The sequence below is a fragment of the Eleginops maclovinus genome, chromosome 2, assembly GCF_036324505.1.
Source record: "Eleginops maclovinus isolate JMC-PN-2008 ecotype Puerto Natales chromosome 2, JC_Emac_rtc_rv5, whole genome shotgun sequence".
NCBI lineage: Eukaryota > Metazoa > Chordata > Actinopteri > Perciformes > Eleginopidae > Eleginops > Eleginops maclovinus.
The window spans coordinates 5632280-5650683 of NC_086350.1; the positions used below are offsets into that span (position 1 = coordinate 5632280).

Consider the following 18404-nt stretch of genomic DNA (forward strand, 5'->3'; position numbering starts at 1 on the left):
TGCTATGAGCTCTGTGAGGACAGCTCAAGGACTCCCTCTGCAGGGCTTGAAGGGGATCGATCACTTCATGGCAGGTTTTCATACATGTTAAATAATGCTTTTTTAAATCCTTTCTGTGGTTTGTTAATTAATGTTTGCTACAGGGTTCACGTAGTTAAATTGAAGACTTTCTTAAACCACATTGCAAAATCAATTTAAATACCCATTGTATGCTCAACCAAAAGCATCATGGAAAACCAGAAGGGAAACTACGGCTAAGAATCGCTCTTTATTATTATTCATTGTTTCAGTACTTGCCTGAAGCATGTAGCATTTTATTAAATGAAATGATTCATTCAATTAATTTGAGCTGGATCCCAAAAGAGTGCGATGAATCCAACATCACAAAGCCATTATTAGAGAATAGTCAACACCTTTGTAACGAAGACTTCGTAAATCCTCCAAAGGCTTCTTAAACTTAATAGTTATTTTTAGACTTTTTACCACTGTAAATAAAGGCACAATGACAGCTTTGGATAATTGGGGGATAAACATAATGAATATATTGCAGTGTAGGTGTTGGTAAACTTTAAATCATGCATGGGGCTACTCACTTTAAATAGATAACATAAATCCCTACTTAGATGCAAATGAGTCTGGATTGCTTCTGTAGTCTTAAGTAATGAAAACCACAAGTCTAAAAACTGTATATGACAAGAAAATCTGCATATATTTATCGTGTATTTGATATGCTCACAAATTCTCCTGCAGCTGTTTTACCAGTTAACCGCAACATGAATGACTATGAAGGCAAGTGTGAAAAAATAAATCACTCAACTCCACCGAGGCTCCGTAGGCTACAAATGTCGTTTTTATTATTACATTAAATAATGACTAAATAAAGGGACTAAAGACATGCTCGTGTGACTTCTTCCATTATCAAAAATATGGTGTGGGCTGAAGTTTGCAGCAGAAATCTATCCAGGGAGGGAAGAAGTGCGTCACAAGGTGAGACCGTTGTGGAGTCCACTCATCCGGAGAGAAATTAAAGAGTCCCACCATCGCCACGGACGGTGTCGGTTGTCAGAAGTGGGGGCAGTGATTATTATTTTTTAAACCAACCAGGTGTCACATTCAGCAGAAAAAGAAAAGTTCTTTCTCATATATAAAAAAAACCAAAAGACCTGGATACATTTCTACTTTTCCACATGTTTTTACTACAGATATTAAAAAGAGAAGACATAACAGGAACACACAAAGGGGGCAAAACAGCTATTTTTATAATCATCTCCCTTTGGTAAAAACTGTAATAAATGGTGTTGCATTTGTCTTTTTCATATACATACTAACTTCAGCCATTTATCACTTAAGTCCACAGAAAGCTTGGAAAGTATTACTAGCACAACAACACAGATCTGTCATAAAAAGTCTGAGACTATATACAGTGTATTTACAACGTGAGCGGCATGTGGACAGTCCTCCTAGAATGAGACGAGTGCGAGTGTGTGTGTGTGTTTGTTTATGTGTGTGTAGCTGGTGTATTGGCAGAGGGCATTTTAAAAAAGGTTGACTCCCAGGGCGGCGAGGATTATTTGTGTTAATAGAACTATATATAATATATATACACAACACATACACTGGAATTCCTGTCAGTATCTGACATACACAAGCTATACAATTTACAGTCCGAGACCAAACAGTGTTGTGAGGAGAATTTTTTGTCTTTTTTCAGGTTTTTTTTTATATAAACGCGACAGTGCTTTTTGAAGTCGACCCGACAATACTGTTTGGGGCTCAGGCACAGTTTCTAATAATGCTGCCGTGTGTCTCGAAAAAGTAACCCTCTTTCCGTCTAGTGATAGGTACATAATTGTGATTTGGCCGTAACGCAGGAATGTCAGAACCAGACCTCTCAGACTTTGTCGTGCTCCAAACCTTCAAATCTGGGAAACAAAACTTTCTTAAACATGTTCTTCTTTTTCTAAATAAGTGCACTTGTCCACCGTTTATTTTCCCATGGATACTGTAGATTAACACTAAAGAAATCCCTGTATGATTGATAGATTTCGATGCTTCACCTCTGATGGCTTCAGTGGAAAATCAGTGGGAAATCTAAACTGAAGCTCGGTTGTGATAAAAGTACAAAAAGCACCACTCTATCTCTCACAGGCTCGCCGTTTACGTTGCTAAGCCCCGTGGAGAAAAGGCTCAGGGAAGTTTGAGAAGTGGCTCCGAGTGCTGGTAAGAGCTCAGGTCTGCGACCGGATCGTGACCATTCCTAAGTTTTGGCACCAAAGGCCCTGCGAAAAAATTGGGCCCAGCTAAAAACGCTGGTAAAATCAGTAATCCTGCCGCCCCGGGTGCAACACACACGGTAGTTAGCTTAATAGTGCTCCCATGTCGGCCTTAAAAACTCATTAAGAAGCCCTCGACCCTACCTCTACTCCTGACCTGTTTGATTTGAGACCCAACACCCCCAGAAATCAGTCTCTTTTCGTTTCTCCGCGGCTACGGCGACTTGCTACGGGGGCCGTATTTGACGCGGTACTTGTTGATGTTCACATAGTGAAGGATCTCCGGCTGGCGGCTGGTGGTGCAGGGTAAGAGGCCCTCGCGAGCCTCGCCCATCAGCCACTTATTCGTCTCGGCGCTCATGTCGCGGGTCACGTGCTCTTTGGCCCACACGTCCACCCAGCCCTGGAAGCGTTTGTGCAGCCGGACGCTCACCCGCTCGTGGGACTGCGGAAAACAACATTATAATACTCAGCGGGAAGACAACGGTAACCACAGATAGGCTTCCTGAGTGACAGGAGATATTTCTAAATGACTGACACATTGTGTATGAAAATCACGACTGAATTTGTCTCCCAGCAAAATGTGTTGTTTTAAAGAAGAAAATGTAGTTTAAAATCTAACTTGTGGCCTCTTGCTGCATTAGTACCCTCTTTTTCCACCGTTCTCACCAAGGCTGTTCTATCAATTAAACGCAAATGGCTCAAAGATTAAGAATGACTAAAAACCTCTCTTGATTTTTTATCTTGTCTTCTGTTCAATATAATCAGGTGACTTTAGCCGTTATCATTCATTTATAATATACCTACATAGCTAAGGCTTTCCTGACTCAAGATAACATTCCCAGGTGTTCATTACCTTATATTACTATAACAACCAGGAAGAAGTTGACTATGGATGAGAACAACAAGGACATGTGAAACCTAACCTGAAAGCTAAGTCTTCAAAGAAAAAATAGTTCACAAAAATAACTCACAATTAACTGTATTTACTGAATGATGAGTGTTACTGTAACTAGCATTTGCATAAGAGCGCCCCTCACTGGTGACTCAAAGGATAACAGTCAGCTCAGCAGTGACATGTACGCCTTCTTTAAATCAGCCCTCTGAACAGTGCATATATAGGCCGTATTAGTTCAAAGGACGAGGTCTTGCCATAAAAATGATTCAAAAAATGTGTGCCAAAAATACATCCTTTTCTTGGTTCAAATCTTTATGCTATAGGCAAAGTTGCTCCTGGCTTAAGCTACATATTTAGATATGACAGCAGTACTAATCTTCTCTTCAAGTCTCTGACCGCAAGCAAATTAGCATATCTACAAGGATGTCAAACTATTATTTTAGCTTATGCGTTTAAACAGGAAACAGTTAGATCTTTATCAATTAACCGAAACTCAAAGACACTGCTGCCCTTAAAATGAATAAACAGAGTAAGTCAGTAAGCCATTTTGCAGAGTCATTTAGAGGTCAGAGTAGAGGAAAAAGTACCTGGTGAGCTCTCAGCAGCGCTGTGCGTCGGTACATGTAATCCTCCGACTTAAAGACGTACACCATCTTGTAGGAGTTGAGTTTGAACATGCACTCCATCTTCTCCTTCTCCAGCGACTTCTTGCCTCCCTCGCTGGCCTCCTTGTCCAGCTGCTCCCGGCCCTTCTGGTACTTCCTGATCCGCCTCAGGTTCCTGATCACGAGCGCAAAACACAGACGTGATGAGAGTGACTAATGAGAGCCAGCGGGAGAGTGTCACAACAAATCCATTGGAGTTCATTTAATCAAAAAGGACAAGTGTTTGTGCATTTGACTTTCATTGGGGCTGTGTTCAGATTGCTGAGCAAGATGTTATGTAGTAAAAAAGAAGGGTTCCTTACCATTAACATCACCCTATTTGTTCTGAGTCAAAAGAAATAAAACTGCATTCACAATTCAAACAGTTATTTGCAATTTTGACAAAACAAACGGTGTAAAGTGACAACTCACCTGGGGAGGAACACGGGCTTCTGAGCGAGGTGCTCCCTCAGCTCAGGCGTGGTGGTGTCTGGGTTTAAGTAGCGGCCGACATAATCAGACCAACGCTGCAAACAAAGGACGTTCAAAAGTCAATGTACAGCACAGATCAGATAGAAAAACACCAGTATCACCAAAGGTTGGCAATAGGTCCTTACTAGTTTTTCCACCCCTGCTGGAAAAGTGGACCTTACGACAAATTCAAATACAGTCACAACTTTGATTTGCAGTTATTCACTGGGTATGTAGTTCCCTCACATAGTATAAAGGTCAATTTAAACATGACTGATTTTGATACAAGCAGCCAAATAAGAATTGCTTACTGTCACTAAATATCAGTTTTAATGGAAGATTAGTCCAAATTAAAGAAATGAGTCGGCAGATTACCAGCCATAAATGCCAAACATAAATGATGTGTGGCTGGAGATTAAAGGGGGTATTTCTTTTTATTCAAACATTTTGCTCTCAACCCAAACCTTAAAACTGAAAGTCTTCAAAGGGGGATTAACATTTTTTTTTTACCTCAGCCTCCATGGGCTCATCCGAGTTATCTTCCTCCGTGTCGAGCAGCTCCACCATGAGCTGCACCTGCCCTCTGTTCCTCGAAAACATCACCTGAGAGAGTGAGAGAGTGTAAGACACAATGTATGTATGCCACATCAACAAGCGGAAACATGCATCTCCCCAGTTCCTAACAACTGGAGGAACCGTGTTACCTTGAAGCAGTTCTCGTCAGACATGATCTGTTCGGCTTTCCTCTGGTACATGGTCTCTGCAGAGCTCCTTGAAGCCTGTGTGGAGAGGGTGCCCCCACTGGCGCTGTTAGAGCTCTCTGAGAGGTAGAGGTCCGTTACTTGGACACAGATCTCATCACTGACGATGTGCTGGAGCTGGGTGGAGAGAGGGGAATGACTTAAAAAAGGCCAGAATTACTCTTACTGAACTAACGGAAGCTTAATGTGACCTGGACTGGAAACTCACCTGCCGGACGATGCTCTGGATGAGCTTGTCCATGGTGAAGGCGATGTAAGCGTGAATGGTGAACATTTCCCTCAAAGAGTCCTCGTACTGAGAAGTCTCCATGTTTCCATCCAGCAAATTCCTCACCATCTCCAGGAAGGCTGAGTAGTAATCTTCCACCTCAATGTCCACTGGAGAGAAGAAGTATTATTTGAAAAAGGGTCAGATGGTTGAGTGTGTGCACATGAAAAAAAGACTCACAATTAAATCAGTTGCCTAAGGTCTCTAAGAGTGAATCCCTGGGTGAATACAGTAAGAAATTATGGTATTTTCTTCCACTTTACATGCAGTTCATTCATTTCTTTGGTCTTTTTCTGTTTACTCATGTTGTTTTAGCTACTCCGATTCAATAAAGCTGTAGATCCACTTCTCTTTTATTAACCATTGTCCCAGCCAACAGACTTTTCAGAGTTGAGAAATATGTGTTGGACAGCAATTATGTGACCTAAATGTAATGGAATCGGAGAAACAATGCTTTGTTTGCTTTTCCTATGACGACATGAATCTTGTCTGTGTGTGTTGTTACTCACTGGGCTCCTTCAGTCTGAGCTGGATGGCCGGGTTGTCGTTCTTCTCCTTCTTCAGTCCCAGCACCTCCCTCTCCCAGTCCCGTTCTCGGAGCTCCTCCTCGATCTGCCGCTCTGCCTGGCCGTAGAGCTTCAGCAGCCGCGAGCAGAGCGTCTGGTGCAGCCGCAGGAAGATGTACCAGTTGTTGTTGACGTAGAAGAGGTTGTAGGCGTCGTCGGTGCCGCGTAGCTTCTGCGCTGCCGTGTTGCCGAACAGCAGCTTGGACTTTGAAGGGCTCCCGCTGCCGGGGACCCCGTTGTGCTTTTTAGAGGCGCCTTCCTCCAGATCCATCTCCTCTTCCTCCTCCTCTTCCTCCTCCACCTCAGAGAGCTCGCCCCGCTGAGAGAACAGCATGTCGGGGATGAAGTGGTAGATGATCTGCTTAATCTTGTATTTGTCCTCCTTCTGGATGCCGCTCTGCCGCTTGACGTGGTGGATGATGAGCGCCGCCGCGTCCTCCAGGATCTGACTGTCCTCGTAGGCCAGGGTCAGCTGAGGTCCCGTGGGGGGGGTCGCGTTATCCTCAGACGCCTGCTCCTGGCGCTGCAGAGAAAAACAGGGGAGGAAAATGTCTTGTTTATATTCAGATCTTTCAAATGATGTATGCCGCTGTTCCCACTATTCCAGGTATTAAAGGGTTAGAATAAATTGGCGATCAAACAGACACTGAAAGTCACACTGAACCCAAATTCTCCGATGATGATACACCAACAAATTATACTTGTATGAATATAATTCTAATAGAAGAACTGATCCAAGATAAGCCGGTTAAATCCCCACTTGAGACGCAGAGAACCTGTGATTTTGGGAGATGCTGAACTCTCCTTTTCATCCATATTTGAGATGGTTTCAAGAAGTTGTTACGGTTATATAAACACATCAAATTATAAACAAAATGCTGACAAATCAGTTTCTATTCCGTTTATTTGATTACATGCTGAGGTATATTAGAAGGAAACGTACCTCATCATAAATGCTTTCGATTTCATTCAGCATGGACTTGGATCTGAGCACTTTGGTGTCGTTCTGTTTGAAGTTGATGCCCTGATGGTCGAGAGACTTGAGGTAATACTTCTCGTTCTGCTCCCTCCAGATCTTGTTGAAGCCTCTCTGGGCTTCCCGCCACTCCTCCTCCTTAGTTTTTAGCCTGGTGAGAGGCGAAAGTCAGGTTATGTTCTTGACAACAAAGCTGTCGTTTGCGTGTTGTGGTGCTTCACATCATGACTAGACTCATCTGCTGCATCTTAATTCATTTCAGGCATCCAAAAACTGCTGCAGTTCAAAGTCTGTTGCCGGGAACACAGCTTATAAAAAAGACACAACAAATCTCAGGAGCCATTTATGAATCCAGCATTATATTAGCTTTTCCTCCCCTGTGGAAGAGTGGATTTATAAGCCAGGGCCCCTATAAGAAGCTGGGGTCAACATACTTATTGCAATATGCAAACAAAGAACTTTGAGGGAAATCTGTGCTTGCTCAAGGTAAAGAACATTATTAAGAAAACATTATTCGGGATAAGGTTGGACCCCCACCTCTTTAGCACGATGGGCACAGACACAGCAGGGTTCTTCTTCAGGCCATCGAGGATGTCGGGCGCCTTGTCTCCGTATATCCTTTGGATGGCTTTGCGGTGCACGACCTCCGAAGAGCCGCCCATGGTGTTGTCCAATCGGAACTTGGCCTGCTCCTCCGCCGACATGCGGGACAACTTCCGCTGTACTGCCTCCAGCACCCGGATGGTGGCCAGGTTGGTCTCCAGCACTACGTCCAACTGTGGGTGAGAAAACACAGCGGTTAAATATCCATTGCTGTGTGACGATGTGCAACAATACAAATTCAGTTACTAAAACCTGTCCCATGTCTACATTTCTAGTGAGAGAAATGAGGCTGTGACTGCGCTGCTAATACTGTTGTTTGGATCTTTTGATATTTGCAATGTTTTGCTATTTGTCCCCCCACCCCTGTGGTGAGATCAACAGACAAGGTGTAAATATTTAATGTCCCAGCTCACCTCAAAGCGCTCGTCCTCACATCTGTAGATATTCTCCTCGTACTGAGTCTTCTTGGAGCTGACAAATGTGGAGTCCTCAGACCAGGAGGGGAAGGACACCCAGGTGTCATTTAGGACCTGGACACGGCACAAACAAACACTGTGTCATCTTAAAGGGTCTTGTTAATAAATATAAATCTGTCAAATTCTAAATTCCGTTGCTAAATCATGACATTTGATTTATTCTAAAAACAACCATAATAAAACATCTGGAGTTATGCCATTGAAGACATTTTCCAGATAGCTCTCATACAACTTCTTACCTCTTTACAAAGTGGAGTTCTGCCAGTGCATTTGGGCTGCTGGTAGCTTTTGGGCAGAGCTCTGTAACTGGAGCCTAGTCTCTTACAGGAAGCATAATCGATCTCCATGGCGATGCCCTCGGTGGCCCGTTCCTTAGGGTACGTTTCGATGTGGGACATTTCCCGATATCCCAAGAAGTTTTTGAACCAGTTGAACAGCTCTGGGAATTTTCTGTAAAACATCAAACAGGCAAAAACATACAGTATATACGATATATACACCGTTGTGTGAAAAACACATTTTAATTTCATTTTCCAGGACTGCTACTCACCCTAAAAACGGCAGCACCAACTGCACTAGTTCAGCCCTGGAGATCATCTCCTGATTGAAGATGACCAGGCACCGCAGGAAGTTGTCGTAAGCCTCTGCACTTCGCAAGGCTTTGCGCACCTGAAGTGAGAAATACATCAGAGATCAGAATGTGAGGTATAGAAAGAAATGTGTAATATTATTATATTCCTGATGAAAGAATCAATGTTTGCGTCGATTCCTCTCGTTAGATCCTGTATTAACATCCTTTTACTTAATGGCTGTTTGCTTCACGTAAACAAAATGATGAAGCAGCAGACTAATTAGCTCACCTTCTCAAAGAACAGAGATTCTGTCCCGACTCCATGCTTGCTGGCCTCCGCCACCGAGGAATCTTTCAAATTCAGTAACTTGGGCTTCTTCTGTAGCGTTATCACCAAAACAAGCAAAAAGAAGACATCAGATCAGTCATTTTAAAACAGACAGGAAACAAGAAAGCAAAAAAGAGTGCACTAGAGCTTCAGCAGTATGTGAGGGTGCATGTACTGTATGTACCTTGACAGGAGGTGTGGCCCCTGGAGTCGGATGCCGGCGGATCGGGCAGCCGTTCTGATTGGGCCGCTGTTTGTTGTTGAGCTGCAGCTTTTTGGCCGTACCGCCGTGGTCGTTCCGTACGGACTCCGCCTTCTCAGCCGTAGTCTTACTTAACAACTAGGGGGCAATAATATCAAACTCTGAGTAAGACAGGGGAACATTTACCGTCTAAGTTCTCTGAAATATCTATCCAAGGTTGAACATGGACTGTTAATAAGACCCCTTTTACTCCCCACTTGAAGTCAGGGCTAGTACATCACATCTGCAGTTCAGTCAGAGGGAAAGTTCTCTGCTCACCACTGAGCTGTTGGCGTCAGGCAGAAATTGGCCGAACTCTGAGAGCAGGTCCTCTTGGTTCTTGAAGAGCCGAGCCACCTGGGCGTACACCTCCTGCTCCGTCAGTGCTGGGGTGTAGTTCCCACCAGCCTCCTTAGCGTTACGCTGCTCCTTCTGTAGAGGATGAACACAAGTTTAGTGTGATTGATTTACTCTTTTAAAGAACTGCTTGTTTGTGTCCTGTGTTAATACAGATGACTTCTCTCGGATTTTACAAATGCACTTCCTGTCTCTTATACGAGGACTGCCAAATGTAAATGTTGTGTTTTGTGCTCAAATTGTTTGTAAATTCCTTCTCCATGAGTTTTAGATTAACGTCAAATGCTTTGGCCTCCTTAACTGTGATGAAATTGATAAAACTGATAGTATTTTAGTTTAGAAAGTTAGTTTTATTCAATGAATCCACAAAATCTACCGAGTGTTGTATGTATTTAGTTGAGGGCAGCCCTGCTACATTCAGAGCTCAGCATTTTAGGAGGACATGAGGAACAGAAACTATAACCACCACAAACAGCTCAGTCACTGCTATGTACTGACACAAGTGTGGAAGAACCTCTCTCAGTCACAACCACACGTTTGCAGCTTTCCTAATCACAATTGCACAATTTCATATTAGCGACAAGAGAATTTCAAAACACTTTAAAGCTTCATTTCAGTTTGAGCTGTGGCCCCTGACCTGGTACGTGTGGAGGATCTCCAGGAAGGCTTTGTAGATGTCGGGCTGGCCCTGGAAGCGGTTCTTGATCTTGTTGACATAGTTGATGGCGTGGTTGAACTCCACGGGCTGGTTGTTCTGCATGGGGGGCCCCGTGGGGGTCCCGCTGAGTGGCGGGTGGAGCTGCATGGGCGGGGAGCGAGGAGACGGGAAGGCAGGGATGGACGGATTGCTCTGACTGCTCGGTATCAACGCCTGTGGCTGAAGAGGCTGGGAGAGGACAGAGAACGTTATAGAGTGGTGCCGAAATGAGTCCTGAAACCTGGAAATGAGTTCAGCACTTCTAGATGTCTCCAAGTCAAAAGATTTTTGAACGTGTTTTTGGCAAGATGCCTGAAAAAAGGGTCTGTGGTTAACACAGAGATCTTCATGTTTTGTTTTACAACATGAAGAATGTCAGTCGTGAATGTGTAAAGCACCATAAAATGGTGGTTGTTAACTTGTGAATAAAGGGGACTACTAAAAGTCATCACGCCAACACAAGTTCGACCTTTAGCTTAGCGCTGGTGTTTTGAAGACATGTGACCTAGCTGTAGTTTCTTTATAGCCTGACATTATACCCTCTGGCTTTTGCATTTACACTTTAACTATTATACAAGTGACGTTAAAAATGTGGAAATTGTCCTGCTCAACAATATGTATATAATGATCATAAACGTATATTTGTCATTGAGCTTATTTTCTGAAATATTCCAAAAGCTGATGAAAAACAATCCAACAAAAACACGTCACCTGCAAAACATTAGATTTATATTTGCTTTTACACAAGACAGTGGAGGCGGGAGTAACTATTTATGTGTGGGGATATTTGTGTATTGTTTGTACAAGTCTGGAGGTTTCCACTGGGGATTTCTCACCTTGCTCATCTTGGCGGGGGTGGGCTGCGTCAGAAGGGGCGGAGCGGTGGTGGTGGCAGCAGCAGACGGGAGCAGGGGTGGATGTAGGGTAGCTGCTCCTGTGATTGGGATGTTCTGAACCGAAATGCCATGCGGGGTGATGTGGTGGATCTGACCAGGCGTGGTCACGTTGACCAGGTCGTTGGTCTGGACCTCGATCTTGTAGCCCGGCGGCAGGAAGGTGTTGAAGCCCATGATGAGGTCAGGGTGACCTTTGAAGAGCTGTGACACTCTGCTGATGACCCCCGGGGTGTCAATGCTGGAACAACAACGAAAAAAGACAGAATTCATTTATATTTACCATAGCTGGCTTCCTGTGAATCAAGTACTTATCTGGAGCTCCAGTACCTTTTATTTACTGCAACATCACGAATATATAAATCCTAATAACCCTGATTCAACAAATGTTTGTCAGTGAAGTTTTGCTGGTTAAGGAACAGATTGTAACTCTACTGATAAACTGTTAAGAGTAAATCGAAAAGTTGTTTCAAAGTAAAAAACTAATGTAGTCGGGTCTTTCTGACTTACAAATTGTTTTGAAGAATTAATGATCTTATATTTAGTCACAATCTCCTCATAATGCATTTTCCTAATCTGACCGATTCAGCTGCAACCGTCATCCCGCTGCACTTGGGATCTGACTCAGAGAGCATTCAGAGGCTGCCAGCATCGTGGGGCATTGAGAGTTTTACGAAACAAAGAGCAGAGCATACCCTCTGAACTTCAGATTGTTTTAAAACAAATGCCAGCTTTAAGTACCATCTGTGACAACAGGCTGGCCGTTCTCAGCAATGAGGTCAGCAGAAAATATGCTAATGGTCTTTGTGGAAGCCACAAAGATGGAAACAAAGAAATTGACTTTATGTTTTTTGGGGACATGTGAGAATCCTTCTGGTAAAATATTACTGTTTTTGCAACAAAAAAAACCAAATCTATTTGAGATGTATGACCCTTTCCTTTGGCTTAAAAGCCCAGTTTTATAAGTTGCATGACACTGTTCAAGGTATGACCGAAAAAGCAAGGGCACTTAAAATATAAATGTTGGCTTAATTTCCACCACATCTCTCTATATTCAAACTGTGGCCTCACCTTTGAGACTTGAACTCTTTCATTATGTCCAGAAAGTCGTTGTAGACCTGAGGATGGTTGCCAAACTGCAGTTTCACTTGATCCAAGTAAGACAGAGCATCTTCCACCTGAGGGATAAAAGAAGAGGGAAAGTCAATTTTGAAAACATCTGCCAATCTGATGTTCTTCTATATTCACTTTTGGCAGCAGTGGGCTGGTTTTGATAAAGTAAAAGAGCGATTCATTTATACAACAAATCAACAGTGACCATTAACCACTGCATTGCATTTTGAAATCTTGAGTAAATACACAAATATTTTAACCCAGGTCCAAAAGAGTTCATTAATGACTCTACTGGCATATTACAGAGTTAAAGTGGGAAGTCAGATTTGAGTGAACCAGCCTTTTTAACAGCCATGACAGTGGCCCAAATTAGTAGAGTCTAACAAATCAACATACCATAACATGGGCTAAAAACACACCGCATTTACTAACTTCCTTGACCTGAAAACTCAGTGACATTTTCAGGTTTTGCCTTGGACTAGGCAAGTGTGAGAATCTGTCAAAATAAAACAGGCTGACTGACCTTGAGCCTTTGAAACTGCTGGCCCTGTGCCGAGGCCTGGGGAGCAGCTGTATGGCTGTGCCCGGACATCACTGATGGCCCATGGGACTGGACTGCTGGGCTGTGGTGGTGGGACCCGCCGTGGACAGCTGGGTTTGGAGTGTGGCCATGCCCACCACTGTTCTGGGCCACGGTGGAAACCTGGGAAAGCAGAGATACCTATGACAGCGATGGCGAGAAGTTAACTTCAGTATATCAGTAGGGTTTATCTGATGGACAGCACTATGACAATGTTGGAATAGGGACAATAATTTGAATCACAACAAAAACAACCATGCAAATTAATACAAAAGGGAGCCATGCTGGGAGCTTATAGAAAGATAAAACTGCTCTAGTCTCCACCACAAACTGACAGCCTAATCTATGAGCCACAAATGACTTAAAACTGCTGTTTGACCTAGTTTTTCCACTCTTAAGTCAGTATGCTTAAAATAGATCTGCAGTGGACAAGCAGAGCCTACCTGGTATCCCTGGGGGACGGAGTACTGGACGCCTGCTGTGGGCTGCATGTTGTCGGACACGGCCTCATACACAGCCGGGGCCGGTGCAGGGGCCAGGACCCGATGCTGGAAAGCCTCCGCGTTGCCAGCGAGGCGCCGCTGCTGGGACGCAAAAACCGTTTCCTGATCCTCCAGACGCCGCTTCATTATGAACTCATACTCGTAAAAGCTGAGAGACCTGCGTAAAAGATAATTAAATGTGGGAATCCATTAAATCTGCCACTTGATTTCATGTAATGCTTTGTTTCGGAGCATATGGCACTCATTTCTTTTCTTTTTTTTACTTCAAATAAGAATTTATGGACACACACAGTGCCAGCTAGAGGCTTCTGTTGTTAAGACTGGAAGACAAACATTACATAGTCAGTGATAAATGCCATAAATCCAATAAAACACCCAATGCATTTAGTGGCCTGAGGGTAAACAGAGGTCAACTACATGGGAGTGTATTGATTGACTAACGTGTAACAGCACATGTCGATTTATACTTTGAAACATTTTCTTTTTGAAAATAGGTTTATGTCGCTGACTGATTACATTTATGTATGAACTAACAGACGTCACAAGCTACTCCAAAAGCGCACAGAAATGTGGTTATCAGCTCCAGACTTGAAGCTCCATATGCAACAAAAGGATTGTGTAGCACATAAAAATGGTAATAACAACAGTATGAAAATAAGGAAACTTCATTGGTTGATCATTTTAATGAGATCATAATTGTATTTGTATAAGTTCAGCTACTAACATCATCGTTTTAAGTTATCCAAGTAATAAATAACGATACTATTCTGCATGACACAAATATTAAACAACATGCAACTTTATCCCCAGGTCTTTCTTGTACTGTAAATGCGAGGGGATCACTCAGTGCTAAAGCGATGACCACATGCATCTAAATGTTACCATGCCCTGAATGTAAAGCTTGCAGTCTCCGTAGCCAATGAAACACAGACAGCCTACGTCACCGATGCAACAAACAGGTGCTCGCTGTGGGAACGTGGGGGAACCAGCCTGCCATTCACAACTTCCTCAAGACAGCAACAACTGCAAAACACCTCGATGAATTGCGTTGAAACAAAGACAAAGCTTATAAACCCGACAGGGGAGAGAGTAAAGTACGTTTCAAACCCCCGACGTCAAGAAAAAGTGACATCGTCAAGCTGAAGTGGGCTCGACAACTGTAGAGTCTCGCTTTGAACAGCCGCGGCCAACGAAAACGAGGCGGTGGTGCTCGTAGACAATTCATCTTTACTTGGTTTAATATCGTTGTATTCACAAAAAGGCAAATGCACCTATGTCCGCTAGCCACATACTAACAGCGCTTCACCATCCCCTTTATGGCCTGGCAACACAAGCACCGACCTCGAGTTACAGCCACGACGCTTTCTAGACGCCCGCCATTTAGAGCGTGGCGCAGGACAGCAGCAAATTACACTCCATTTCAAGCAGGTAAGCATGAAAAGTAGCTCAATTGCTCGCCTCCTTGCTGCCTTTCCAAGTTGACGTATGCGAAAGCAGTTTTTTGTATTAACTACGCGGATAACTTGTTTTGTCGACAGCGGCTGTGAGCTGCCAGTTAGCTAGCTGGCTAATGTAAACAACATGAGTACCCCCGACACCGAGCACCTAGCAGGGAAGCACATGCAGCTAACCATTAGCGGTATGGTCGCTGTTACTGTAACATCTGAAGCCAGCATTAGTTATCGATTCACTAAAAAACTCATGTCGGGTCTAGTTTGAGGTAATTGGCATGAAAAGCAACGTTGGTTTCCCGTGTGGGGTACTTAAAACGGCTTCTAACGGTAGATATAGCTAAAGCTGTGTTAGCTTACTGAATGAACTCACCCCTCTCCCAAATAGCGAGCTGAAGAACGCAAATGATGCTTTGATAATCCGTTATTTTTCCTCGTTACCCGCTTATTCCTCAGGCCGGGGAAGATAACACATTGATGAATATGCTAAAAGCAACTTATCAGCGGCGTGTGATTTTAAAATAAACAGTTCAAGCTGCAAAGTGAAAATCTCCCCGAGAGGAAAACAATCTCCGTTCGGTTGGCTTTGGGTGTGGGCGGGGCTTCCGTGTGTAGCCCCGCCCTCGACACTCGCTATTGGCCGGTTCATTCAGAGGATCCACGGAAGGGCGGAGCGATTTCCCCGGATTTGACAGCCTCAACTGTCAATCAAGGATTTTCTCGCACAGTATCCATGCACGCCCATTTTGACTGGAAGCGCGACAATATCAGCGGTGAGAAGAGTCCCGCTTGTATTGTGTGTGGACAGTATGTCATGTTAGGTAACTCAACGACGCCTGGTAATGAAAATGCATGTTCGTATTATACTTTGTGATTTTTATGACAATTTAAGAAGCCTGTCTCTTTGTCCTGCAGGACTATCTTATCCTGCACAATACATGCACACCGGTATTCCTACAAGACTCTTCCACGACTGCAAGTATTCATGATAGACTTTTTGTATTTGTATAATACTGTTAATAAAAATCGTTAAAGGTTGAATTAAGCAAAGGTTTAAGAAACGTAAACTCTCTTGCATTGCCTGTCCATGTACACACAAGCACACACTCACTCTCCATTTATAAAAAAACTAATAGCCAAGAATTGTTGTCGACTTAGAATTACATTTCTACTGTAAATTCTTGGAAATTGTTTATATCCTTTTTCAGTTAACGTTTATGTGTGTGCATTTGTCTGGTTAACTTATTCGGGAGCATCTGTTTCTTCTAAGTTTTCATAAAGTATCCCACCAGGGACATAGTGCACTATAGATATCAGCTTAATCGTTGCACAAAACAAGAAGTTATCCTTTACTGGGATATTATCTAGCCCCTGGGTTTGTGTTTGTCAGTTGTTTAAGTGGTAAATAGGTAAAACAACATATGCAAAATGTGAGTATAATATAAAATAAATAAATAATAAAGGTCTCAAAACTAAGTGTTTACACATGACCCTTCAGCAGGACAGAGACAGAACATGTTGAACCTTGTCTGAACCCTGGTAACCCAGCCTTAAAGTGTATTTTACTGTATGTAAATATAGATTCACCATACTAAATACTGATTCAATCAAACGTCTTGCTTCATGTCTAAAATATCGATATCGGGTTAAAAGAACTTGGTAGAACACGGAAATCTCATGTTATTATTATATTGATATTCTGCACGAGTGAGTCCTTCCTACACAACTAGCAAGCCTACTTCCTGGACTTTGATAACACGTGACTTTGTGGGAGTGAGTCTTCTTTTGCACTTGAGTCCCGCCTCTTTTTGAACACTTCAGCCAATCACTGCATTCAACCGTCATTACAAATCCCAAAAAGGTGGAACTTCCAAAATAAACCATCGCCCACGACAGGCGGAGCTGCCACACTAGCCCGGGATTCCTCATTCCAGCCCTGGCAGGCAGTGGAGTCAGCAGCACCGTAGGCTGCAGCACACACACACACACACACACAATACTCCACTATCCAGTCTGGTTTTCCCCACATCATTGCGAGCGGTTTTACAAAACATACGCTCCAGACCGAAAGCAGTTTTGACCAAAAAAACCACATTTTTATTTTTGCTTCACCGCACAATTCGAGTATTCTTCGACAGCTCACCAAGTATTTTATTTTCAAGTTTTGTGCAAAAGGTGCAAGGCTGTGGAGATCCCTCTCCGAACAACGCGGTGCACACGGTGAGGAGGATCAGCCCCCCTGCATGCACTCCGCGTCAGTCGACGTGCGTATTTACTGTCTGCACTCTCCAAACAAAAGGCACTAAAATGCATCATCTGGTAATTGACGCTTTTGCATGTACGCTGGTGGGCACGCACGGTGAAGTGGGGCCTATAGACGACCCGACACTGCATCTTTTCTGGGCGGCAAAGAGCCGATCCAGTTGCCCTTACTAAACAATGCCAAAGTCAAACGAAACGGGAACTACAGGCGTCGCTGCCTGTGTGGAAACATCGGCCATTCTCCGCGATCCCAAATAACACGCAGACGCATTTTTCTGCAGAGAAAGACGGCGACCGAGCACCAAACAAATCCTACTCTTTGTTTACTTCAATAGTCGGGAGTAAAATGTCTAACCTGCCTCACCACAACAACTCCCTCCCCCCTACTGAACCATTAGCGTTACAGGCTCACACATCGCTGCAGACAAAATGTTTCCAGACAGCGGGATGCCTCACATTTCCAACACACAGCCCGGAAAGAGTGTTTACTAGCCCACAAAATGACGTCCTGCGGATTTGAAACATCTATCGTGTTATGTTTCTGGTTATTTTGTAGTCGTTTACGACCGTAAAAAGCCCCTTTTTAAATTCATTTAAAGGACACAAAGAGGCGCGACTGGCCCCCAAGACGCTTTCTGTCTCGAAATAAACAACGTTTACTTGTAAAAGCAGCAATAACGATGATATTATTTAGTTTAACCAGCTGTTACATACCCAGGAAAAAGACTCCTTACTCCGGATTCGTGTTTGTAACAAAATAGTTGGAGACGCCCCCCTCCGCATGCATTGGCGCACACTACCATACACGTCATTTTATTTTGAATATCACCCGCTAAAAGCGAGGCAGCAGCAGGGAAACAACAGAGTCTCCATGGCTATCATCTAACCTCAACATCTCTGGAGTGGAGGAAAGTTACTGGGAACTGTGGCCTTATGTTATTAAGGACATCCTATCAACTGATATGGGAATAGATAGGTACTAGTTTGCCTTCTTTATTTAGGTGTTAATATGTTACTCCACTAAAGGCTACTTCTCTTACTCCACTGCATGTTTGACTGCTATAGACAGTCGACTACATATTGGGCAGATTCAGCTTTTGTTTACGTATGACTTAACTTTACAATCAGAAAGAAAAGTAAATGAGTCAAATACAGTGATGGTTACAATTGTCCAATATCAAAGAGGGAAGTATACATTTCCACATATATGAAATTCATACATCAGTGATTCATTTTCTCCAACTAAAAAAAGCTTTCTGACAGCTAAAGGTAGATGAACCTGTTATACGACTATACTTTTCTGACCATTGTTCAATAGCAGGGTGTTATTCCCTTTTAACTTGTGATGGTAAGTTAATAAATGATACATAGGTTCACAGAAAATTATACCTGGAGTAAAATTCACAAACTACCCTGCAGTATACCAAGTCGATAAAAATACCTGCATATTTACCAGCTTTGATAAACACTTT

The 18404-nt window shown here is 43.3% G+C and overlaps 1 protein-coding gene across 3 annotated transcripts; it reads right to left on the reverse strand.

Annotated features, from left to right (window-relative positions):
• Nucleotides 1-828: 828 nt before the first annotated feature.
• sin3aa (SIN3 transcription regulator family member Aa) lies at nucleotides 829-17744 on the reverse strand. 3 transcript variants are annotated; one of them, XM_063909259.1, is made up of 22 exons: nucleotides 17647-17744; nucleotides 13160-13376; nucleotides 12660-12839; nucleotides 12095-12201; nucleotides 10967-11264; nucleotides 10071-10319; nucleotides 9356-9508; nucleotides 9020-9175; nucleotides 8797-8886; nucleotides 8487-8605; nucleotides 8176-8386; nucleotides 7874-7990; nucleotides 7395-7633; nucleotides 6825-7008; nucleotides 5825-6404; nucleotides 5256-5425; nucleotides 4991-5164; nucleotides 4797-4889; nucleotides 4248-4342; nucleotides 4139-4160; nucleotides 3759-3951; nucleotides 2497-2718 (listed from the first exon to the last, which is right to left on the reverse strand). In XM_063909259.1, the coding sequence occupies exons 1-21, from the start codon at nucleotides 17742-17744 to the stop codon at nucleotides 3808-3810; spliced, it is 3696 nt and encodes a 1231-aa protein (XP_063765329.1). In that variant the 3' UTR covers nucleotides 2497-2718; nucleotides 3759-3807. The 3 variants fall into 3 exon arrangements, with proteins under 3 accessions (XP_063765313.1, XP_063765321.1, XP_063765329.1); XM_063909243.1 differs by lacking the exon at nucleotides 4139-4160 and having other exon boundaries at nucleotides 829-2718; XM_063909251.1 differs by lacking the exons at nucleotides 4139-4160; nucleotides 17647-17744 and adding an exon at nucleotides 15044-15274 and having other exon boundaries at nucleotides 829-2718; nucleotides 12660-12857.
• Nucleotides 17745-18404: the final 660 nt, after the last annotated feature.

Excerpts from the sequence above, each read along its gene's own strand:
- sin3aa (XM_063909243.1), bottom strand. The coding sequence starts at position 17,744 with ATGACGTGTATGGTAGTGTGCGCCAATGCATGCGGAGGGGGGCGTCTC. Across the intron at positions 13,377-17,646 it reads GTAAGGAGTCTTTTTCCTGG|GTCTCTCAGCTTTTACGAGT; the intron begins GTATGTAACAGC and ends TCTTTTACGCAG. Across the intron at positions 12,202-12,659 it reads AGCAGTTTCAAAGGCTCAAG|GTGGAAGATGCTCTGTCTTA; the intron begins GTCAGTCAGCCT and ends TTTATCCCTCAG.